A 26,467-nucleotide genomic window follows, 5' to 3' on the forward strand; every position below is an offset into this window, starting at 1 on the left:
AAGTAAAATAACATGCCAGTTCTCCCCTGCTTTCACTTTACATTATTTTGGCTACCACAGGTTTGGGAACCTGCATTTGCTAAAATAATATGTAGTCCCTTCTGTCCTTAGGCTGAAATTCTGTGCACACACAAGCTTAATTACTATTAAACTCAGCACTTACTTTCAAGTAAATGTATGTGGGACTGGGCTGCAAGAGGCACAGAACAGAACATGAAGAAATAATAACTGAACTGAGTCTGACTGCTCGTTTCTTGAAACCACATTTTTAAACTTGTGCATAAAATAAGCTAGCTGGTTACAAAGTGATTGCTTGCCAGAAATCTAAGGATGTGTAAACACAAGCTGAAGAGTTGTTGGAAATTATCAGGGATGAAGTGTATGTATAGTATTACTCAAACCTGTAGAATGACATAGTATTGAACTGATGTTTCCTTTAGCTTGTAAATAAAGAAACTGCTTGAAAATTACTGCACAATATAGAAGGTTCAGCTGTAATTATTTTATCTCAAAGTGCCTGCTGAACATAGATGTTGACATAGTTTCAGCTATTTTACAGTTTATGACTGCAGCTTACAAACTGTTGGGAACTTTGTAATGTTAGTTTAGTGAAGATATAGTCATGTTAAGGGCTGTCATGTCAGCTTGTTGTTTCTAATGGTTACAGATGATCCATTGTGTCCCAGCTCAGTCACAATGCAACATAATCTGAATCATGTTGTATTCTGGCTAATCAATAAATGACTCTAGTTAGTTAAAAGCAGCTGTGGGGAACCTGTGGCCCTTTAGTTGTTGTTGAACTACAACTCTCATAATCCCTACCTAGCTATTAACAATGCTTGCTGGGGATGATGGGAGTTGTAGTTCAGCAACATCTGGTGGGCCAAAGGTTCCACACACCTGATTAAAATTGTCAGCTGATACATGATGGGAGCTGTGGGTGGAAACTCCCATTGGGTCAATAAACTGATTATCAGAGGGCTCTGATCCTGCAAATATCCAGTTGCCACATACACTACAGTTCAAGATCCACCAGCCACTACAGCAGGTCTGGGGAAACCATGGCCCTCCAGATGTTGTTAGACTCTTAACTCAGCCTTTCCCAACCAGTGTGCCTCCAGATGTTGTTGGACCACAATCCCCACCTTTCCTGACCATTGGCAATGCTGTCTGAGGCTGATGGGAGTTGTGGTCCAACAACATCTGGAGGCACACTGGTTGGGAAAGGCTGCTCTAACTCCTGTCAGTCCCAGCAAGCATAGCCAATGGTCAGGAATGAATGGAGTTGTAGTCCAACATCTGGGTGCCATAGGTTTCCCCACCCTGCATTATAACACTGCCAGATTTAAAAAAGCAAATTCCTGAAGGAAGGGCTCAGTGGTATACCACATGCTTTGAACAGGAAACGTTCTGGGTGCAAGCCCTGGCATCTCCAAGTCAGGCTGGGAAAGACCCCAGTCTGAAATCCTGCAAAACAATACTCAGCTAGTTGGACCAATGGCCTGGCTTAATGCAAAGCAACTTCCTATATGCCTTTTAATTAACAGTAGGTTACAATTTCTGGACGGTTGTAATGTTGTGAGAAACTATGTCTGCTGGAATTTGCCCTTCTGGGCAATTTTGAAAGTCCCTGTGGTATTTAATATGGCATCTGTAACAGCCAGTACATCTGCCCTTAAACTAGCTTTGCTTTCTTTTTTATGAAATTAACAGTTTGATTCCATGTATGTTTACCCGGAAGTCTAACCCACTAACAATATTTATTCCCAGTCCTAAATATGCATAGGACAGCAACCTAAATTATCACTGATTTCACTGAATGTGGTCGCACCATGAGTGCAACCCAGCTCCTCGCTGATTGCAGCAGAATTAATTCTGTATGTACTGCCTTATTAAGACACAGCAACAGATTTATTCAATATCTAAAAGACTCTGGAATGATTGCATGACTAACCAGAAATCTGTAAGCTATATGCAAAGCAAAACTTCATTATGAAATGTTAATGTCTAGAATAATTTATGCAATGAAAAGCTCAAAGTAAAAAGGCTGATTGAGGTTTAAAAGGTTAACAAAAATAGCTGTAACTTCAATACTTAACAGCACAATCCTATGAATGTTTACTCATAAGTCCCACTGTTTCCATAGGGCGGGGCATATACAACCTACTATATGTATTTAGGATTGAAGCCTGTTGTTGTTATGTGCCTCCAAGTCGACTATGACTTATGGCAACCCTATGAATCAGTGACCTCCAAGAGCATCTGTCATGAACCACCCTGTTCAGATCTTGTAAGTTCAGGTCTGTGGCTTCCTTGATGGAATCAATCCATCTCTTGTTTGGCCTTCCTCTTTTTCTACTCCCTTCTGTTTTTCCAAGCATTATTATCTTTTCTAGTGAATCATGTCTTCTCATTATGTGTCCAAAGTATGATAACCTCAGTTTCATCATTTTAGCTTCTAGTGATAGTTCTGGTTTAATTTGTTTAACATGGCTGCAACCACATCTACTCAGAAGTAAGTCCTATTGAGTTCTATGGGGCTTAGTTCCTTAATAAGCATGTTTACAGTTGCTGCCTTCAGGGGCATCCATCTGTGCTCCCATCTAACATCTCTGCAACACTAAGCTCCTTTCTTCCAATAATGGCCTGGCCTGAGGGCACATAAACCCTTCTTGCCAGAAGCAAGTAAGCTAGATTAAATGTTCCCTAAAGGCGTTGAACTGTGACCCGGCAGACCAGGGTTTGAATCCCCACACAGCCATGAAGCTCACTGGGTGACCTTGGGCCAGTCACTGCCTGTCAGACTCAGAGGAAGACAATAGTAAACCACCTCTGTCTGAATACTGCTTACCATGAAGACCCTATCTGGGATCAACTTAAAGGCAGTCCATTTCCATTTTGCATCACCCTAAGCTTGTGAGAAAGAATGACCTTGTCACTTCAGATGGACCTAGGAACACCCTATTTTAGGTAAGATTTCTATTTTAATCTCCAGAGAATTTTTTTTTGAATGGTATGCTCCAAGCAACTGTGGTTGATACAATGTATCATGTTTAATGATGTCACTAGGGCCCGCCCCGTGATGTCACTAGGGCCTGCCCCATGACATCACTAAGGTCCGCCCCATGATGTCACTAGGGCCCGCCCCATGATGTCACTAAGGTCCGCCCCATGACGTCACTAGGGCCCGCCCCCATTTTCTCAGGTTTTTGGATGGTTCCGACCTGGCAACCCTAATATAGCTACAATCCTGAGCACATTTATTGTGATAGTATGCTCCGTTGAAACGAATGGACCTTATTCATAAGTTAAGTTTGATTGAAGATTTGAGTGCAAATCTTTACATTTTCATATTTGTTCTAACTCTTGGCCAAAGGTAAGAGGTCTCAGCATGGCATGATTTTAAAAAAACACTGAATGTGTAGTCTGTCCTTTTAACATAGATTTTATTTCCAGGGGGTAGGCAAATTAGTCTGTTGCAACAAAAACAAAAAAGACCTTGTGACCAGTAGTGGTGCTTCTGGCTGGGCATACACACCCTCCCAACACTGTGAGAATAGGATGCTGGACTAGATGGAGCACTGGCCTGATCTAGCAGGTTCATCTTATGATCTTATGTTAACACCAACATCACTGCTGCTTACCTTGATAAGGCTGAGACAGGGCAGGGTAGGGCAATGGCAAGGTTGGGGCTGTGCAGATGCACCAGTGGCACTGGAGCTGCCAGTCTCACAGCCACAGCTGCCAATGTTCCAGCTGGTGCATCCACCCTGCCTTGCCACTCACAGCCACCCTGCCCTGCCTCAGCCCTTTCCAGGTAAGCAGCAGTGATGCAGCTGCCAGGAGGGCAGCCCCACCCCACCACACAAGCCAGTATTGCTTGTGACATCTTAAAGATTAACATATTATGTCACAATCTTCCATAAATGAGAGTCCACTTCATCAGATGCTTTGTGTTATTCTGTGCTGAAAGATATACATATGGGTGAAAAGCAGGGTTGGCGAAGTATTGCTTGTGGTCCTTCAGATGTTGCTGGACTATGACTCCCATCATCCCTCATTATATACTATGCTGGCTGGGCCTAACTGAAGTTGAGTCAAACAACATCTGGAGAGTCACAGATGTTTCATCCCTGGTATAGAAAAAAATGTTAACAGTGATGCCAGAGGAAAGCAAAATGCAACACCCCCCCAAACCCCACTGCACAAATAATGTTAAAGCTTAAATGTTTGGAAAACAAGGATGGTTATATCAGTCCTAAAACCTGACCCATAAATGCCAACCCAAATAAAATAAACGTGCAGTTAAGAAATTGGGGAGAGTGATACTCTCTGCAGATATTTATGATAGTTATTAGAAATAGGGTGCTGCTCATCCATGCATGTTTTTCATAGCACCTACATAACACTGTTATAATCAAAATGCCAGCCTGTTGTTTAAATTTAATACAGATTTCCCATTAACACAGAAAATCTGATAAGTAATAATATTCCACTATATCCATAGTCACTGCTAGAAGTTCATTAGCACATTTTTGGTCGGTGGGGGTGGTTTGTCACATGTGTGGTAATGTTCCAGTGAGTGGAAGGCAGGGGAGGACTAACTGAGGGGATGGACAGAAAAACACAGGTACATTCTGACAAGCTCCACCCACTGGTGTGGCTGTCAAGTAGTGAGATAGCAATAACTTTGATAGAAAAACATGGCAATGTGTGGAAGCTAACATGCCATATGTGCATGAAGAAAAATAAAATTGGATCTCTGCGATCTGTTTGCAATATAAGGTCCCCTCAGGAAGCACCTATACAGAAAATTTCCACTTGACTTGATTCTGAAACTTATTCGTTTCAGTTCCAGACTGTGTATCTCTTGAAGTTTTAATGATCTCTAAGCTGGCGTTCTTCAACTGAATCACTGTATTTTTCTAACAACGTTGCTGAGGGTGCCATAATTACATTGCACATTTGCAATAGCACAATAGCAGTTATACAGCAAAATTCAAGATGTCTGTCTTGGAAGATTGCGACAGTTGAGATTTTTAAAAAATGTAGTATGTGTGTGTTGATCAGGTTGACACTGCCAGTAAACTTCAGCCCTCCACTCCCTAATTGTTACAGGAATGTCCTAAATGTTGTGGGATTAGATGTTCCTATTAATCATTCCCAGTTTTATAACTCTCACCTTCCATGTAATGATAATGAGGGGAAAATGTGAAGAAAAGTGTTATTTCCCGTAAAAGCCAAGATATTCATGTCCACTATCTCTACTTACCAGTACAACTAATGCCATCAGCCTCCAATTCATAGCCGGGGTCACAGCGGCAAAGGAATGAGCCATAGATGTTGACACAATTTTGCACACAAGGATTGTTGGTTGTACATTCATTCACATCTGTGGGAAACCAGTCCTTAACAGTATCAATGATTTTTTCTCAAGGCTCTAGTTCAATGAAGGCTTACAACAACAATTTATGTTCCCTGAAAGTTAAGGGTTGTATTCAATTAAGTCCTACTCAGAGTAGACCCACTGAAATTAATGACCCTATGTTAATCATAGGTTAACTTCAATGGATCTACTCTGAGTATGACTAGTACTGAATACTGCCCTATGACCGCAGTCAAAACTTGTTTTTAGAACTTTGAATTTGATTTTGGTTACACAAGAGAAAAATATAGACAGAATACCTCCAGCCATCTCCCAAAATCTCTTAAATTGTATTTATTTATATTTATATTTTGTCACATTAAGAAGGCAACCACCTTCTTAAAATAGATGAAATATAATATACGTAAAATTAAAAATAAAATACCAGTCTGATACCAGCTACCATATTTGGGAGAAGCTGCACATTTGTACAACAGCCATAAAGATATTCTCTCTGGTCACAAACTTGTGCACAGTTATGTGCTTTACCTCCAATCAGACTTTTTGTCTCTCTCACATGTGTGTTGAATAGATTATATCTTTCAAAAGCACTTTTGGGCAATGTTATACTTCTGCCATAGGGGTACTTTTTCAAGTGTATTGAGAACAAGCTTTTTATGGCCCTATAGGTTAAAAAATAATAACTTGAATCCTTGTGTGGGGTACTGCTGAATTGCTTTTTAAAACTTTTAAAAAATGTTTTAAAGGTGTTTTGTTGTAAAATGTTTTAAAAGATGTTTTGTTTTAATATGTTTTAAAGTCTGTTTTTAAGATGTTTTAGAGTGTTTTTAGTGTTTTTGTTTGCCGCCCGGGGCTCCTACTGGGAAGAAGGGTGGGATAAAAATTTAATAAATAATTCTCTGTGTATATTGCTCCAGTTGCAATAGATCACTTGTATGTTCAATTTTATTTATCATATAGTACATCAGGACTTGAGCCCACAGCACGTCTTTTACTGGTGACCTGAGGGGCATCAGATGGGATTTTAACCAGTGCACCACCATCTAGTTCTGGTCAAAGTGAGAGGAAGCTGCCAGGAGACCAACCACACCAGCCATGGAATCCTCCTTGCATCAATAAACCAGAAGAACATTTCTGGGTGAGAGTTGCTTCCTTGGTTTGGGCAATACGACACCAAAGTCTTAATAGCTACAAACCACTTTTGCCTCGATCCCTCTTTGGCTCTGCCCCTTTGCCCTCAGCTGCACAGGAACTGATCTGGTACAGAACATAGGAAACTCCTTTAAACTTAGCCAGACTATTTAATCCATCTAGCCCTGATGGTGATAGGCAGAGGTCTTTTGCACTACCTGCCATCTGTTCCTTTAAACTGGAGATGTCAGAGAGTGACCCGTGACCTTCTGCTTGCACAGCATGTGCTCCACTATTGAGCATTCATCCTTAAGAACATAAGAACATAAGAAGAGTCTGCTGGATCAGGCCAGTGGCCCATCTAGTCCAGCATCCTGTTCTCACAATGGCTAACCAGGTGCCTGGGGGAAGCCCGCAAGCAGGACCCGAGTGCAAGAACACTCTCCCCTCCTGAGGCTTCCGGCAACTGGTTTTCAGAAGCATGCTGCCTCTGACTAGGGTGGCACAGCACAGCCATCACGGCTAGTAGCCATTGATAGCCCTGTCCTCCGTGAATTTGTCTAATCTTCTTTTAAAGCCGTCTTAGCTGGTGGCCATTACTGCATCTTGTGGGAGCAAATTCCATAGTTTAACTATGCGCTGAGTAAAGAAGTACTTCCTTTTGTCTGTCCTGAATCTTCCAACATTCAGCTTCTTTGAATGTCCACGAGTTCTAGTATTATGAGAGAGGGAGAAGAACTTTTGTCTATCCACTTTCTCAATGCCATGCATAATTTTATACACTTCTATCATGTCTCCTCTGACCCACCTTTTCTCTAAACTAAAAAGCCCCAAATGCTGCAACCTTTCCTCATAAGGGAGTCACTCCATCCCCTTGATCATTCTGGTTGCCCTCTTCTGAACCTTTTCCAACTCTATAATATCCTTTTTGAGATGAGGTGACCAGAACTGTACACAGTATTCCAAATGCGGCCGCACCATAGATTTATACAACGGCATTATGATATCGGCTGTTTTATTTTCAATACCTTTCCTAATTATTGCTAGCATGGAATTTGCCTTTTTCACAGCTGCCGCACACTGGGTTGACATTTTCATCGTGCTGTCCACTACAACCCCGAGGTCTCTCTCCTGGTCGGACACCGCCAGTTCAGACCCCATGAGCGTATATGTGAAATTAAGATTTTTTGCTCCAATATGCATAATTTTACACTTGTTTATATTGAATTGCATTTGCCATTTTTCCGCCCATTCACTCAGTTTGGAGAGGTCTTTTTGGAGCTCTTCACAATCCCTTTTTGTTTTAACAACCCTGAACAATTTAGTGTCAGCAAACTTGGCCACTTCACTGCTCACTCCTAATTCTAGGTCATTAATGAACAAGTTGAAAAGTATAGGTCCCAATACCGATCCTTGAGGGACTCCACTTTCTACAGCCCTCCATTGGGAGAACTGTCCGTTTATTCCTACTCTCTGCTTTCTGCTTCTTAACCAATTCCTTATCCACAAGAGGACCTCTCCTCTTATTCCATGACTGCTAAGCTTCCTCAGAAGCCTTTGGTGAGGTACCTTGTCAAACGCTTTTTGAAAGTCTAAGTACACTATGTCCACTGGATCACCTCTATCTATATGCTTGTTGACACTCTCAAAGAATTCTAATAGGTTACTGAGACAGGACTTTCCCTTGCAGAAGCCATGCTGGCTCTGCTTCAGCAAGGCTTGTTCTTCTATGTGCTTAGTTAATCTAGCTTTAATTATACTTTCTACCAGTTTTCCAGGGACAGAAGTTAAGCTAACTGGCCTGTAATTTCCGGGATCCCCTCTGGATCCCTTTTTGAAGATTGGCGTTACATTTGCCACTTTCCAGTCCTCAGGCACGGAGGAGGACCCAAGGGACAAGTTACATATTTTAGTTAGCAGATCAGCAATTTCACCTTTGAGTTCTTTGAGAACTCTCGGGTGGATGCCATCCGGGCCCGGTGATTTGTCAGTTTTTATATTGTCCATTAAGCTTAGAACTTCCTCTCTCGTTACCACTATTTGTCTCAGTTCCTCAGAATCCCTTCCTGCAAATGTTAGTTCCGGTTCAGGGATCTGCCCTATATCTTCCACTGTGAAGACAGATGCAAAGAATTCATTTAGCTTCTGTGCAATCTCCTTATCGTTCTTTAGTACACCTTTGACTCCCTTATCATCCAAGGGTCCAATTGTCTCCCTAGATGGTCTCCTGCTTTGAATATATTTATAGAATTTTTTGTTGTTGGTTTTTATGTTCTTAGCAATGTGCTCCTCAAAATCTTTTTTAGCATCCCTTATTGTCTTCTTGCATTTCTTTTGCCAGAGTTTATGTTCTTTTTTATTTTCTTCATTCGGACAAGACTTCCATTTTCTGAAGGAAGACTTTTTGCCTCTAAGAGCTTCCTTGACTTTGCTCGTTAACCATGCTGGCATCTTCTTGGCCCTGGTGGTACCTTTTCTGATCTGCGGTATGCACTCCAGTTGAGCTTCTAATAGAGTGTTTTTAAACAACTTCCAAGCATTTTCGAGTGATGTGACCCTCTGGACTTTGTTTTTCAGCTTTCTTTTTACCAATCCCCTCATTTTTGTGAAGTTTCCTCTTTTGAAGTCAAATGTGACCGTGTTGGATTCTCTTGGCAATTGGCCAGTTACATGTATGTTTAATTTAATAGCACTGTGGTCACTGCTCCCAATCGGTTCAACAACACTTACATCTCACACCAGGTCCCGGTCCCCACTGAGGATTAAGTCCAGGGTTGCCGTCCCTCTGGTCGGTTCCATGACCAACTGGTCTAGGGAATAGTCATTTAGAATATCTAGAAACTTTGCTTCTTTGTCATGACTGGAACACATATGCGGCCAGTCTATGTCCGGGTAGTTGAAGTCACCCATTACTACCACATTTCCTAGTTTGGATGCTTCCTCAATTTCATATCTCATCTCAAGGTCTCCCTGAGCATTTTGATCAGGGGGACGATAGATCGTTCCCAGTATTAAGTCCCTCCTGGGGCATGGTATCACCACCCACAACGATTCTGTGGAGGAGTCTGCCTCTTTTGGGGTTTCGAGCTTGCTGGATTCAATGCCTTCTTTCACGTATAGAGCGACTCCGCCACCAATACGTCCTTCCCTGTCCTTCCGATATAGTTTATATCCAGGGATAACCGTATCCCACTGGTTTTCTCCATTCCACCAGGTCTCCGTTATGCTCACTATATCAATGCTCTCCTCTAAGACCAAGCACTCCAGTTCTCCCATCTTGGTTCGGAGGTTCCTAGCATTAGCGTACAGGCACTTGTAAGCAGTGTCTCTCTTCAAGTGTCTTTGGCACTTGTGGTTTGGCCTGTGGTAATTTTGCTCTTCTGAATTTATATCCTGTGCCCCTGCTCTCACAATGCCTACTTCGAGGCATACCCCTTTTAAAATTTCATCATTTCTTTGGTTTTTATCCCAGAGGGGAGGTTTATTCCGAACCGGACCTTTCTCAGCTCCTGTTGGGTTTCCCCCCTCAGTCAGTTTAAAAGCTGCTCTGCTGCCTTTTTAATTTTAAGTGCCAGCAGTCTGGTTCCATTCTGGTACAAGTGGAGCCTGTCCCTTTTGTACAGGCCCGGCTTGTCCCAAAATGTTCCCCAGTGCCTAACAAATCTAAACCCTTCCACCCGACACCATCGTCTCATCCACGCATTGAGACTGCAAAGCTGGGCCTGTCTGGCTGGTCCTGCGCGTGGAACTGGTAGCATTTCAGAGAAAGCCACCTTGGAGGTCCTGGCTTTCAGCATCCTACCTAGCAACCTAAATTTTGCTTCCAGGACCTCACGGCTGCATTTCCCCATGTCGTTGGTTCCAACGTGCACCACGACCACTGACTCCTCCCCAGCACTGTCTACCAAACTATCTAAACGACGGGCGATATCCGCAACCTTCGCACCAGGCAGGCAAAACACCTTGCGGTCTACACGCCCATCACACACCCCACTGTCTATGTTCCTAATGATCGAATCACCCACTACAAGGATCCCTCCACCCCCTGGAGATATATCCTCAGCACGAGAGGATAGCTGCTCATCCCCCAAGGAATGGGTCCCTTCTAAGGGATCGTTTCCCTCTTCCTCAGCTGGATGTTCTCCTTCCCCGAGACCATCGTTCTCCATGATAGCAGGAGAGCTATCATCGCTGGAGTGGGACACAGCTATAATGTCCCTGAAGGCCTCCTCCACACACCTCTCTGCCTCTCTCCGCTTTTCCAGGTCTGCCACCTTGGCCTCAAGGAAATGAAGTCGTTCCCGGAGAGCCAGGAGCTCATTGCACCGAGAGCACACCCACGACTGCTGTCCAACAGGCAGATAGTCGTACATGCTGCAGGCTGTGCAAAACACTGGAAAGCCCCCACACGTCTGCTGGCTTCTTACCTGCATAGTTTTGTTTGAGGTTTATTACATCAATAGGTTGGAGTCTGTGGTTTAGTTGAGGTCAGGGAACAGAAGGGCAGAGTGGGGGGCCCTGGCCTCCTTGCCCTGCTGCCGCACTCGCTCTGCTGCTTAACTCGCCTTGACACTTCATCAGCTGGGGCCTTGACGCTTCATCAGCTGGGGCTCCCTCTAAGCTGGGGCTTTCCTCTAAGAAAGGGATAGGAAACCTGTAGACCTCCAGATATTGTTGGACCACAACTCCAGTCAGCCCCAGCCAGTGTGCCTAGTGGTCAGGAATGGAGTTGTAGTCCAATAACATCTGGAGGTCCACAGATTCTCCATCTTTGCTTCAAGATGTTAGATGCATTGCACAAAGCAAAAATTAAAACATAGCCAATCTTTTGCCTCCAATAAATGCTCCAATGTTCATTTCTGGGAGATGTGCAATTCACCAGTTTAGACAGAAAGTGAGCAAAAATGTGTGTCAATTGAGCTCCTCTTTAGGGCACTGCTTTGTAACAAGTAGGCATCATTCCTACTTTGCTGAGCCCAAACTGTTTCTGCCAGAATTAACTGTTCTGCCAAAGGAGCCACAGAAAAACCAGCAACATTCAACTAACACAATCCTCAGCATGCAACAAGAAGTATACCTCTGACTCTAATATGCAAACAAAGCTGGAAAAGTTCAGTTTACCAGTATGTGAAATCTTGAAAAGATTTTGCATGGTCTGTTTGGGTTCAAACCAATATGGCAAACAAAACTGAAGAGTATCCTGCAGGTGCTTCCTTGTTTATCTACTAATTTTAAGTCTCTGACTGCCTCAATCATAACAAAACCTGGCCAAAAGCAGCAGGATGAAACAAGGGGGAAAGAACAATGTATGAAAGTCTATCCGTGGCTGCAGCAAACTGTAGACTTAACCATTAAGATGCATTTTATGGGCATATTGCAAAGAGATTTTCCCCACCCCACCTTCAGGACCAGACAGCTTTGATAATTTTGCAGCTGAAGAAGGAGAACAAGAAATTTCATGAAAGGAAACCACAAGAACCACTATGCATCAAAATGCAAAAGCAGATACACGAATTTAGGGTTGTGTGTATTCTGTGATCACACCACATGTGAGTAAATTAATGCTGTACTTAGGGATCTGTGTTAGTTGCTCCTTTGCTACTGAGTCATGTTTAAGGATTTATTTACATATAAAACCCGAAAAAGCTTGAGACCAGGATATCTAGCAGTCCTTCTCCCCTCCTATCCATACATAGAGATCGGGAATACCATGGTCTGAATGATCCTGACTTTGGTGTTCAGTGATACTTCTTTGCATTTGAGGACAACTGAGGCAGTTGTGTTTATTTCAACTGGTTTTTAATTGTCAGAAGTGTTTTTAGTTTTTGCTGAACCTGCTGTTTTCAACTTGTTAATGTAAGTCGCTTTGGGTCATCTTGGTGAAAAAAGCAACCAACAAATGTAATAAATAATAATAAAACTGCTCTCTCGCTCTCTCTCATACGTAGTACCTTGACATGATCTTCCATCATCATTCAAGATAAAGCCTGGATTGCATGTACAGGAGTAGGAGCCTGGTACATTGGCACATAGCTGTTGACAATAACCATAGCGACATTCATCTATGTCTGCAAAGAAAAATGCAAAGAACAAGTGAGACTAATAGTTGTGGGTGTCATATGGCAAAGTCTATAACCACATGCACCCCAAACACAACCATTTGCTAATAGCTCTCCTTTGCTAAGCTGGCTGAGGACAATGAGAGTTGTAGCACAACATCTGGAGACCCAAGGCTGAAGAACTCTGGTCTATGAAAGTCTTTGAGGGCCAGTTCACACCAACACTCTCCACATGATGGCATCCTTTTTACATTTAGCTCAGATCACTACATGCACACAGTGACCAAATTGTCTGAATTGTACACCAGAAGCACAAAATGTGTTTTTATATAACACCACAGACCTTCAAATGGTGGGCTGAATGGTACCAAGCAAAATCTCTGTGCTTATGACATATATGTCATGAGTTGCTCTGAAAATTGAGGTACCTGATTATATGGACTAGCCCTATAGTTCCAATCTAAACCCACTCAACAGGGGCTATGCTTTCTAATAGCAGGCTAGCGTGCTCTTGGAGATCAATATAATTAATAATTATGGCAGTTGTAATAAACAATGCTGCTCATTGTTCATATATCATCATAAAGTCGCATGTCTTTAGTCTTAATTTGTATTTATCACATTTTAGGGCTCATAATGTTCTAGTTTGGTATTAGAAAGAAGCAGAGCAGAAATATCACACTGCGAGCACATCTGCAAAAATTATTCTTTACTGACATGATAGCAGCAGCAGCACTAACGGCTTCTCTGCCACCTCTGATCTCTGAGAAAGGGCCAAAGGCAGTGGGGGTCCTTCTTCAGAGATAGGCATTCTGAGCAAGGTAGCTGCCATGGTTTGCCACTGTGCCAGAAGGAAAATTTAAAAGGCCTTTCTAGCTGTTGCTGCAAAGTGCAGCCACAGAACAGGAATTTTCCAAGCCACCTTATCCAGAATACCTGAGAAGACCCTCCCTCTTGGTCCTTTCTTAGAAACCAGGGGAGGCATTAGGCAAGGAGGTGGAGGCAGATGGCTAGGTGGACACCATGGATGGGAGCCAAGTTTGGCTCCCAAGCAGTTTCCGAACACCTCCACCCACGCTCAGTGGTAAGTTGGTGGGCAGCAGGTAGGTCAGTGAGGGGCCCTTGACCAGTATCTGACTTGGCTGCCCAATAGCACTGAGCCTGGCCCCCATCCACAGTGAGCTCACTGGTAAACCCTGTCTATGCTCTGTCCCTATGACAATGATCTGCATGAGCACAACAGTATATTTTCGAGCTATTTCACTTTAAAAAAATTTGTCTGTCCATGGAGCACAGGAGGGACCAGGTCAGATACTTCTGCTTCCCAATGGCTTTATCCCTGGAACTACGCAGGCCACACCACATGAAGCAATTTATGGACCTCTAAACTGGCCCCTAGAGGAAGGCAATGGTAAACCACCTCTGAATACCGCTTACCATGAAAACCCTATTTATAGGGTTGCCATAAGTCGGAATCGACTTGAAGGCAGTCCATTTTCAAACTGGCCCCTAGACTTTTGAAATCCATTCTGCAGGTGCTGATGAAGACCACAGCTAAATAGTGATAATACTGAAGAATGCTATAGTAACTTAGAAATTATCAGATCATTATAGAATAACAGCATACAATGTGTTTATTGTCATTTTATTGTGAAATGCAGTAACTCTGGAACAGTAGTGGAGATAATTGACACAATTAAAAAACCATCAAACCACATATAGAGTGGAACTACAGAAGTGCCCAGCCTTCTGAAGGGAGGCACTGTATTGCAGTGGTTCCATTCCTTCCTCTCTGGTAGGTACCAAAGAGTGGCATTGGAGGATGAGGTCTCGGATCCTTGGCCTCTCACTTGTGGGGTGCCACAGGGTTCCATCCTCTCCCCGATGCTGTTCAACATCTATATAAAGCCGCTGGGGGCAATCATCAGGAGATCTGGGCTGCAATGTCATCAGTATGCGGATAACACGAAGCTCTATCTCTCACTTAAATCTTCACCGAGGTTGGCTGTAGAAACCCTGTCCAAGTGCCTGGAGTCGGTGAGTGGCTGGATGGGAAGGAATAAGCTGAAGCTGAACCCTGACAAAACCGAGGTACTGTTTGTGGGAGACAAGGGAAGGCTGAGGAATGTGGACCTGGTGCTCAATGGGGTATGATTGCCCCTGAAAGACCAGGTCTGCAGCCTGGGGGTCATTCTTGACTCCCAGCTGACCATGGAAGCTCAAGTCTCAGCTGTGAGCTGGGCGGCGCTGTATCAACTCCATCTGATACGGAGGCTGCGCCCCTACCTTCCCAACCATCTGCTCCCACCGGTGGTACATGCCCTGGTCACCTCTCACCTAGACTACTGTAATGCGCTCTACGTGGGGTTACCCTTGAAAATGGTCCGGAAGCTGCAACTGGTACAGAATGCGGCGGCTCGTCTGATTAAAGGCAGCCGCTGGCAAGATCACATCACTCCAGTGCTGAAGGAGTTGCACTGGCTACCGGTTGTTTACCGGGCCCAATTCAAGGTGTTGGTTTTGACCTTTAAAACCCTACACGATTTTAGCCCAGTCTATCTGAAGGAGCGCCTCCAGCATTGTCAGGGATGCTGCTCAACAAAATCAGCCTCAGAAGACCTTCTCTTGATCCCACCGGTTAAAACAGCTAGACTGGTGAGGACTAGAGAGAGGGCTTTTTCAATAGTGGCCCCTACCCTGTGGAACTCTCTCCCAAATGATCTCCGCCATGCCCCTTCTATGATGAGCTTCCGCCGGGCCTTGAAGACCTGGCTCTTCAGGCAGGCTTTTGGGGTGGGTTAGGTTTTTACTGTTATGGTTTTAAATTTTAACGTTTTAATGTATTGTTTTTATCTTGTACGTCGCCCAGAGTGGCTGGACAACCAGCCAGATGGGCGACTAATAAATTTAATAAATAAAAAATAAAAATTCCCATGGAATATATTCTAACCATTATTCCAGCTAATAAAAGCAGAGCAGCATTATGTCAGCAGAGGAAGCCATATGTGGTGGCAGCTGACTCTAATGGGGTATTTCCAAAGTTCCAGTGTGATGTATGATTATTAGGATTCTTACCCACCCTTCACATGAGGTCTCAGGGCAGGTTTCAGCAATTTAAAAATACAATATTTAAATGGGTAGAATGTTGGATTTGGACTGGGGAGACAAAGATTGTGAGGCCAGGAAATGAAAATGGCAAAGTGAAGGCTAGTTTTATCCATGCCTGTAGAAAAGGATGATGAAAGATGACCAGATGGAACCTTATTCTATCATCTCTAAAGAAAGAATGTGTTCAATTTTAGAAAATCTGTTTGTGAGCTGGAGGAGCACATATTCATAACCACTGACAGCATGTGTTTTACATTTGGTTCACTTATTAAAATAGGTCATACTGCAGCCTGAGGAATAGGAAGAAGCATCCAAATGATGACTTCTCAAACACCTTGCACACCTTTCAGAAAGGGCACTTCCACACAGCAGTTTGTTGGTGCTGCTTGTGCATGCAAGTTGTTGTGGTTGTGTTTTTTTTTTGCAGTATCCACACAATGCCATCCTCACCAAAATTCTACCCCATACATTCCCCTTAATATGTGAGGCCTAAAAACACAAGGTGTGATTATTACCAAAAGTAACATTCATTTCTTGATAGCACTTCAAGTGAATAATGTTGATATTGAGCTGGAAACAGCTTCTCTCTCTCATCCCAGAAAAAAGAAATCAATACCATCACCTAATCATTTTTTTCCTCCTGTTGGGCTCTGCTTTTTGTTGTCCATTTATAGTAGTTTTACAATTAGCTGCACACCATGTTCTTCTTAATATGATTTTAAAGTTTATTTTCTTACTCCATCAGTGTATTACAGAGTATTCTACATACACTCATATATTCCAATCAGTCAGTGGCTTAACCTCAAATGTATTGCAACAAAAGAACATCAGCTTTTAAAAAAAATGTTTTCAAAGATGTTTTATTTTAATGTACTTTAAAGTCTGTTTCTATGATGTTTAAAGAGTTTTTAGTGCTTTTTTTGCCGCCCTGGGGTCATGCTGGGAGGAAGGGCGGGATATAAATCAAATAATAAATAAATAAACATCATACATTACGAAGATTAGCTCTATCACAAAAAAGTGTCATGCTTTCCAATAAAATTCCTCACGCCCTTTTAATGTTTCTCATGTTTTTTCACTCCCTTCTGTATACAGTTCAGTACCTCTTGACAGGACTAAGACAGATGAATAAATCCAGCACAATCTGAAAGAGCACACAAGCATCTTCATATGTAATTACTTTGGACTGATACTTTGAACCAGAGCTTGGAAAAGTTACTTTTTTGAACTACAGCTCCCATCAGCCTAACCCAGTGGCCATGTTGCCTAGGGCTGATGGGAGTTGTAGTTCAAAAAAGTAACTTTTCCAAGCTCTGCTTTGAACACTATTCAAGAAGCACTATGGCCAAAATAAGTTGACTTTTTGTTTAAAAAATGGAAATATCAACATTTGAACATTAACATGGTTTTTGATGCTACATGTCTTAGCAAACCTTACAAAGCACACTTTTATGAACATTTTTATGCATAAAACATAATCCTAGCCAGAAAGAATTGGAATGTTGTGTGCCAAAATCCAGATGAGCCACCTTTTTCCTGTCTAGCTTCATCCTTTGTAAGCTGACTCTTTGTAATAGCTTTCCATAGGAAAGTCATTACTGATAGCACTTTCTTCTTTTATTACATATATGACATAGCATGGGATCAGAAAAAATGGGTAGATATCATGTGTAGATTGCCATGAATTGGTGGAAGGCATTTTCTAAGATGGCCACTAGCCATCTTCCTGCAACACCTATCTCAGGTACCAACCATTACATCTATTGTTTGTGTGTTTCAATAACAGCTAATGTTACATTATTTATTTATTTATTATTTTAATACCTGATGGAATGCCTCTCCCGATACGAACGCACCCATACACTACGATCAAGATCAATGGCCCTCCTCCGGGTGCCTACTCCGAGGGAAGCTTGGAGGATGGCAGGGAGAGGGCCTTCTCAGTGGTGGCCCCCAAATTATGGAATAATGTTTCTGACGAGATGTGCCTGGCGCCAACACTGTTATCTTTTTGGCGCTAGGTCAAGACTTTCCTCTTCTCCCAGGCATTTTAAATTGTTTTAAATTTTTAAATTGTGTTTTAAATTGTTTTTAAAAGATGTGTTTTTAAATTTGTGTATTTGTTTTAATGTTTTTAGTTACTATAAACCGCCCAGAGAGCTTCGGCTATGGGGCGGTATATAAGTACAATCAATCAATCAATCAATCAATAATTTTATATAGTCTATTTCTATGCCGCCTTTTGGTAAAAAGGACCTCAAGGCGGCTCACAAAAAAAATAAAAAAATAAACACAAATACAAAATACACATCAGAAAAAAATACAGTGCACAAAATTTTAAATAACAAAATATTAACATTATAAAAAAACAAGGTTCTTTACAGATTATATTACATTATATAATAACAACAATGCCAATAATAGTCAAAATATGTAGATGAGAATAACAGATTGATTATGTACACCCCAAATAAGGGGTAGGCCACCACAAATGATATACTCACTTTTTCAGAAGAGTGTCCTCTACAAGATGGAATTGATGTGCATCAGTCTCAATGCTTAGTTTGGACACTGGGCACTGTCAAGCATGGTGCCCTCATACCAATAATAGGAAAAATATGTAAAAATGTAAGGAATGGGTATATGCTCCCCAAATTAAGGTTTGTCCATCCCAAATCACACCCTCTAGAGAGGACATACATGCATAACCAGCTCAATACTTTGGATGCAAGGTACTGTCAAATGTGTAGGCCCATGCTGAAATTTGTAGAAGTGACTTGCCCTCAAACAAAGCATTGGGTCAGACACTACGTGTAATGTTTCATAGGGGACACTCTCCTGGACATTCAGTCCCTTTTAGTAGTACCATTCTTATTCCCCTGTAAAAGAAGCTTGATGGTCCAGCCACACGTTTCCCCCCAACCCATCATACAGAAATCATGAACAGTTTCAAAAAATGCACTTCATCCCACAATAATACGCACCTAAACATTGGCCTTCTAAAAGCCAGTATCCTTCAGTGCAGGAGCAAGTGTATCCTCCCTCAGTGTTGATGCAGATTTGGGTGGGGTTGCACTGATGCGATTCAGATGCACATTCATCAACATCTGAAATTCAGAAAATAAGCATTATATGATTTTTCAAACACAAAGCAGCACTTGTTTTAACTGCAGAGTCCCATTCCAATAATCAAGCATATAAAAGATGCTTCTGAGAAAGCAAGCAAGAAGAATGCCAAATACATTTGGAGTTGCTTTAACCACAGCCTCTGAGGTATTGAAGAAAATTCACTATTGTACTCTCTATGCCAAGGTACTGAGTGCATGAATATCACTGACAGTTCAAGAGAAACATGTCCACCCAACAGATGCTCTGTCTCTGATAGAGCTGATTCAGTGACAAAGGTTGTTTCCAGTTTCTTTGATATCATGTTACATCTACTGGTTGCTTTCCTGGTAAATAACATTTCTGAACTCACACCAACTGGGAATTAGTAACCAGTAATAAAAACGCCTTCAATCAGACAATTTATTTGCCTGATCTCAAGGGCACTAGGGCTGTAGTCCTAAACGCACTTGAAGCATGATGTAACATGTTTCTTAGAAGTAAGTCCTCTGACTTCAGTGGGGCTGGCAGCGCAATCCTATGCATATTTACAATAACTTCCATTATATTCAGTGAAGCTTACAACCAGGTAAACATGCATGACGTTGAAGCCTAAAGGTGCTTCCAGACTCTTGCTATTTTGCAGTTGAGATTCAATGTCATACTGGCAAATTCAGGTTTTGCAATTAAACTCTTACACAACAAACTCTCCCCCCTTCCAATTGACTTTTTTTTAAAGAAAGAAAAATGCACTAGTAAGTGTGAGATAGCAATTGCTTGATACAACATCGTATAGCCTCCCACCCAAAAAATCAGAATCAATGCTCAATAAATAGCTGATGTTGTATAACCTCCCTACAAACTTCATACAATGCTCAATAATCAGGTCTTCTGGAAGTGGCCTCTGTCTTAAGTAAGTTTACAGTAAGACTGCAGCCAAAGATTACAATTAGGGATAGGGTAGGAATTTGATGCAATATGCATTCAAAGGTAAATCTACATAATTCACACTTCCTGAAACTACACACAAACTGAAAGTTATCCTTCCAAATTCACACTTCTCTGAATATTGCAATGCAGTTTTTGAACCAAGTAATGTGTATTTTATCTCTGCCATGCTACCTGGACACAACATATCTGGTGATGAACGATGGCTCTTTTATCGTGGAATCCACTGGCACTTTTTCTTCAAAGCGTAGTCAGCACTAGGCTCTGCACATCCCAGCCAAGCATCAGTCTGAGAAAATAGCCTAAGCCCTGCAGGAGCTACCTTTATTGAACAAGGGCCCTAAAAGCAACTTTTCTTGACGAGGAGAGCAGGTAACAATTTAGATGGCTCCCCTGGCCGAGCCACTCTTCTCTCGGCATCACGCTGCCTTGGTGCACTGGCTGGAGGCCCGCCTGAGCCGCGGGGAGCACACCGTCAGCCTCAAGCAGTTCTGCGAGGCCCTTGAGGCCCATGCCAGGCCCGCCCAAGGCACCACTGCCAAGGAGGCACAGGAGCCGGAGGGGAGCTGCAGCAGCTGCAGCAGCTGCCAAAGCGCAAGCCCGGAACGAAGAGACTGGTGCCATTTGATCATCTGGGTTGGGGCAGTCGGTGGTGGCTGGACTAAAATCCACTCTGAGTAGCAAGGCGTCTCTAACCCATCATCTTGGTCATCATGGAGAAAGGATCTCTTTTCCTCAAGATCCATTTCTTTGGACTTCTCCTGTGCCCATCCTTCTCACCCACATTTATTTATTTATGTATTGGCTACTGTAAATTGTAAATTGTATTGTTTTATTGATGTATTTTGAAGTATTTTGATGTATTGATGTATTTTATTGATGTATTTTTATATTTGTGTTTTTTTGTAAGCCACCTTGAGGGCCTTTTGGCTGAAAGGTGGGGTAGAAATAAACAACAACAACAACAATACAAAAATGCATGTATTAGGAAAAATGTGGATAAAATGCAAACTTTAGCAAAAATAACATACAAAAATGCATTATATTAGAGAAAGTTCATTGCAAAGACTTGTAAATTCACACTAAAATGTTTTCTGAATTTTCAGGACCGTAGATAGAATTTACAAACTGATGTAGAAATGTGGAGAACTCAAGACTGGAAAAATGAGAAAAAAACTGAACTGACAGATTTGCTTATCCCCAATAAATCTTTGGGGTCCAAATAGATGTTACTTTAAATGCATCTTTGAATTCTATGCTTGGGATTCTAATCCTTCTTTTTTAAGCCAAAGGTAGCTTTGCAAGCTCTGATCAGGACTGCAACGCAGAATGTGGGGTTGCTTCCCTGCAGATAATTATCCCCCCAACTATTTGCAGAAATGGCAACATATAGCAAACAACTCCACTTGAACCAGGATGGAACCAGATTGCTGGCACTTAAAATCAAAAAGGTGGCACAGCAGTTTTTAAACTGTTTGAGGCGGGAAAAGCTGACAGGAGCTGAGGAAAGTCTGGTTCGGAACAAATCTCCCCCCTAGGATAAAGCAATTGTGAGGACAGATTACAGTCTCCCCCCCTTGCCACCCTGGGCTCCTACTGGGAGGAAGGGCGGGATATAAATCAAATAATAAATAAATAAATAAAATTAGGCATTGTGAGGGCAGGGGCACAGGATAGCAATTTAAAGAGGCCAAAGTACCACAGGCCAAACCAAAAGTTGCAAAGACACTTGACAAGAACTAATGCTAGATGTCCCAAGCCAAGATGGGAGAACTGGAATGCTTGGTCTTAGAAGACGGCATTGACATAATTAGCATACCTGAAACCTGGTATGGTGGTGGGACACAGTTATCCCTGAATATAAACTATATCGGAAGGACAGGGAAGGGCGTAGTGGAGGCGGTGTCACTCTGTATGTGAAAGAGGGCATTGGTCCAACAAGTGAAAAAAACCCCAAAGAGGCAGAATCTTCCAGAGAATTGTTAAGGGTGGTGGAGTAATTTAGTACTGGGGACATTCTATTGTTCCCTGACCAAAATGCTGAGAGAGATCTTGAGATGAAAAATAAAATTGAGGAAGCATCCAAACTATGAAATGTAGTAATGGGTGACTTTAACTATCCTGACAGACTAGCTACATATGTGTTCCAATCATGACAAAGAAGTAAAATTTCTAAATACCCTAAATGACTGTGCCCTAGAACAGTTGGTCATGGACCTGACCAGAATGATAGCAACCCTGGTCTTAATCTTAAGTGGCACCTAGGACCTGGTGCGAGATGTAAGCATTGTCAAATGAATTGGGAGCAGTGACCATTGTGCTATTAAATTAAACATACATGTAAATGGATAATTGCCAAGAAAATTGGCACGATCACATTTGACTTCAAAAGAAGAAATTTCCCCAAAATGAGGGGATTGGTAAAGTCCAGAAGGTCAAATCACTCCATAATGCTTGGAAGTTGTTTAAAAACACAATATGAGAAACTCAATTGGAGTGTGCATCGCAGATCAGGAAAGGTACCACCAGGGCCAAGAGGATGCCAGTGTGGCTAACAAGCAGAGTCGAAGAAGCTTTTAAAGGCAAGGTTTCCTTAAAAAATGGAAAAATGTACAAATTAGGAGAATAAAAAGGAACACAAACTGTAGCAAAAGAAACACAAGCAGACAATAAGGGATTTTAAAAAAGAATTTGAGGAGCACTTTGCTATAATAATAAAAACTAAAACTAAAACCAACAAAAACTTTTAAATACATTCAAAGCAGGAGACAATCCAAGGAGGAGGTTGGACCCTTGGATGACAATGGAATGAAAAGTATGCTAAAGCAGGATGAGATTACAGTTAAGCTAAATGGTGGAAGATAAAGGGCAGATTCCTGTGCCTGAACTAACTTTTGCAGAAGGAAGTATGAAGAACTGAGGTTAATAATGGTGACAAAAGATGAAGAGAAAATAAAAACTGACAAATCGCCGGGTCCGGATGGCATCCACCTGAGAGTTTTCAAAGAACTCAAATGTGAGATTGCTGATCTTCTAACAAAAATATGTAACTTGTCCCTCATATCCACCTCCATCCCTGAGGACTGGAAAGTGGCTAAAGTAACACCAATCTTTTAAAAGGGATCCAGAGTGCATCCCAGAAATTATAGGCCAGTTAGCGTAACATCTGTCCCAGGAAAACTGGTAGAAAACATTGTTAAAGATGAAATAACCAAGCATATAGAAGAGCAAGCCTTGCTGAAGCAGAACCAGCGTGGCTTCTGCAAGGGTAAGTAAGTCCTGACTCACTAACCTCCTTAGAGTTCTTTGAGAGTTTCAACAAGCCTGTAGATAAAAGTAATCCAGTTAACATAGTGTAGCTGGACTTTCAAAAAGCTTTCAACAAGGTACCTCACCAAAGGCTCCTTAGTCCGCTTACCAGTCATGGAATAAGAGGAGAGGTCCTCTTGTGGATCAGGAATTAATGGTTAAGTAGCAGAAAGTAGAAAGTATGAATAAATGGACAGTTCTCCCAATGGAGGGCTATAGAAAGTGGAGTCCCCCAAGGATTGGTATTGGCAGGGCTGACTCCAGGCACAGGATACCAGTGGGCCCTTTGGCCCTATCGTTTCCTTCTTAAACCACACCTGTCCATCTTGGCTCCTCCCCTTTAAAACTAATTTTTTAACCAATGTGACAACCACCTATTGTCAAAGAAAACACAAACTTTAGTATTCCATTAGGTGTTTTTTTAATTGTTTTGTCAGCCATATAATTTAGAGGTATAACTTAATCTGCAATCCTGTGCACACTTACCTGCCATCCTGGGCTCTTTTGGAAGAGTGTGATATAAACTGAATAAATAAATAAAATAAACAGATTCATAGGACTTCCATCCGAGTATATACATACACAGGATTGCAAGGTCAAATATAGAACTTGAGCCCTAATTTAGATGTAAACATGTGCATATCAGCATGCAAAAGATCTCTTGTTCAATTCCTGGCAAGTCCTGGTAGGGCTGAGAATATTTCCTGTCTGAAACTCTGGAAAGCCCCTACCGATCAGCACAGACAATGATGAGCTAGATTGGTCTCTGCAAATCCTTCGCATCTGGAATACCAAAATTCAAGAATAGGGAAAATACAGAGTTTCTAGATTAGCTTTTTGAGGGGTGGGTGGGTAAGGGAGAGGGAAGAAAAGAAAAAGATCCAATTGGACTTTGCTCTCTCTTCAAGCAAGGGAGAGGGGAAAGGACTTGGGGTAAAAGCTGCTGCCACCACTGGCTGCAAGCAGGCAGATCTGATAGGGTTTAAATTTATTTTCTAAAAGAGGGTGGATGATAAGCATCATTAGTGTATAGGTGAATTTAGGATTTTTGTCCCAGTGTACATCACCTTTACACTTGCTTACACTGAACCAGATTTGCCATTTTAATGCTCATTCACCCAGTTTCAAGAGATGCTTTTAGAACTCATTGTGACACTTTTTAGTTTTAACCACCCTGAACAACTTAGTGTCATCAGCAGTAAACTTGGCCACCTCAGTATTCACTTCAAACTCCAGGTCATTTATGACCAAACTTAAAAGCAAGGCTGGGGAATGGACAGTACTGGGTTAGGTATGCCAATGGTTGGATTTGGTAAAAGCCAGTTTCATATTATCTACAAATCCTTCCCATTTGAAAGATATCACTACCAGAACTCAAGAACAGGGAAAACACTTTGAAAAGGACATCCGGAGGTTCTAGCATAGCTTCTTTGAGCAGGGGGGCAGGAACAACAGCATACTGCAGACCTGGGTTCAAAAAACTTTGACAAAAAGCAGAGAACACATATCCAATCATTACCTCACTCACAAATTTGATGCAGTAGCATCAAAAATTGGTGGGTTTTTAAAATATTTTTATGTATTTTAAAGTGCCAACATAGCAAACAAGCAACTTTGTATAAAAACAAGGCAATAAGTCACAGTGAAACATTGTACAGAGTGTGCCTTGCTCCTCGTTTTCTACAAGTTCTTCTTAGCTTACTGTTTAAAGAGGCTTTGTGGGGTTGCTTGTTTACTTGCATGATGCTTACTATTTACTTATGCAAATTCCAAGAAAGTGCAAAGCCTCCCGCTCCCAGCTGCAGATCAAAGGCCTTCCTTCCAGGAAGGAAGGGAAGATTGGTAGCCTCACAGTGAGCAATCATTTCAGCTCCACACAGAGAGAACGTGTGCTCTGCTTTTAGGAGGCATGCACATAACAGAGAAATAAGCAGACATGAAGCCCCAACTCAGCGGGGATGACTCAACTCCAGTTGAGTACTAAGGAGGAGAAATCTAGAAGCCTAGAAAGCAAGCAGTGTGTTGGGCAGGTAGGAGATGCTTTTTTCCTGATGTGGAGGTGGAGGGCAGCAGTGCCATAATGGTGAGCCAGCTTGGAACAGTGAGCCTGTTAGGTTGTGGGCCCTCAGCCAGTGTCTCACTTGGGCCATGCCTGCCACTGGCCCTGGGTATTGGGACCTGTGGTTTTTAACTTGTTCATAAACATTTAGCGTTAGGGATGAGCAGTGAGATGGGCAAGTTTCTGATTATATGAAATTGTTTAGGGTCGTTAAAACAAAAAGAGATTATGAAGAACTCCAAAACGACCTCTCCAAACTGAAAGATGGGCAGTAAAATGGCAAATGCAATTCAGTGTGAACATTTGTAAAGTGATATATGTTGGGGCAAAAAATCTTAATTTTATATATACGCTCATGGGCCTAAAATGGCAATGACTAGCCAGGAACGACCTTGGGGTCATAGTGGATAGCTCAATGAAGATGTTATGGGGTCTAAAATAGTGGTGACTGGCCAGGAACGACCTTGGGGTAGCTCAATGAAGATGTCAGCTGAGTGTGCAGCAACTGTAAAAAAAGGCAAATTGCATGCTAGGGATCATCAGGAAAGGAACTGAAAAGAAAACTGCCAATATCATACTGCCGTTATATAAATCTGTGGTGTGGCTGTGTTTGGAATACTATATACAGTTCTCGTTGTCTCACCTCAAAAAGGATAATGTTGAGTTGGAAAAGGTTCAGAAAAAGGCAACCAGAATGATCAAGGAGATGGAGCAACTCCCCTATGAGGAAAGGTTGCACCATTTGGGGCTTTTTAGTTTAGGGTCAGGCGAGTGAGAGGCAATATGATAGAAGTGTATGCACAGCATGGAGAAAGTGGACAGAGAAAAGTTTTCCCCCATCTCTCACAACACTAGAATTCATGGACATCCAATGAAGTTGAATGTTGGAAGTTTAAGGATAGACAAAAGAAAGAACCTCTTCACACAGCACATAATTAAACTATGGAATTTGCTCCCACAAGAGGCAGTGATGGCCACCAACTTGGGTGGATTTAAGAGGATTAGACAAATTCATGGAGGAAAAGGGTGTCAGTGGCTACTAGGCACAATGGCTATGGTCTGCCTCCAGAGGAGGAGGAAGTATACTTCTGAATACTAGGGGAGGGGAGAGTGCTCTTTGCACTCAGGTCCTGCTTGTGGGTTTCCCATTTGCAACTGGCCACTGTGAGAACAGGATGCTGGACTAGACAGGCCATCAGCCTGATTCAGCAGGCTCTTCTTATGTTCTTATGGCACCTGCATTGGGAAAGATGTGTTAATGTTAATTAACAGCTGTTGTTATTATGCACCTTCTAGTCGATTACGACTTATGGCAACCCTATGAATCAGTGACCTCCAATAGCATCTGTTATAAACCACCCT

General features: G+C 42.1%; 1 protein-coding gene across 1 annotated transcript in view; it reads right to left on the bottom strand.

Annotated features, from left to right (window-relative positions):
- Positions 1-26,467, bottom strand: part of FBLN5 (fibulin 5) — a 111,147-nt gene that overhangs the window by 9,772 nt on the left and 74,908 nt on the right. The window contains exons 5-7 of the mRNA XM_061611970.1: positions 18,669-18,791; positions 12,469-12,585; positions 5,273-5,392 (exon numbers count right to left, since the gene is read on the bottom strand). Coding sequence (XP_061467954.1) covers positions 5,273-5,392; positions 12,469-12,585; positions 18,669-18,791 — 360 coding nt within the window. The remainder of the gene's footprint in view (positions 1-5,272; positions 5,393-12,468; positions 12,586-18,668; positions 18,792-26,467) is intronic.

The sequence above is a fragment of the Rhineura floridana genome, chromosome 2 (assembly GCF_030035675.1).
Source record: "Rhineura floridana isolate rRhiFlo1 chromosome 2, rRhiFlo1.hap2, whole genome shotgun sequence".
Lineage (NCBI taxonomy): Eukaryota > Metazoa > Chordata > Lepidosauria > Squamata > Rhineuridae > Rhineura > Rhineura floridana.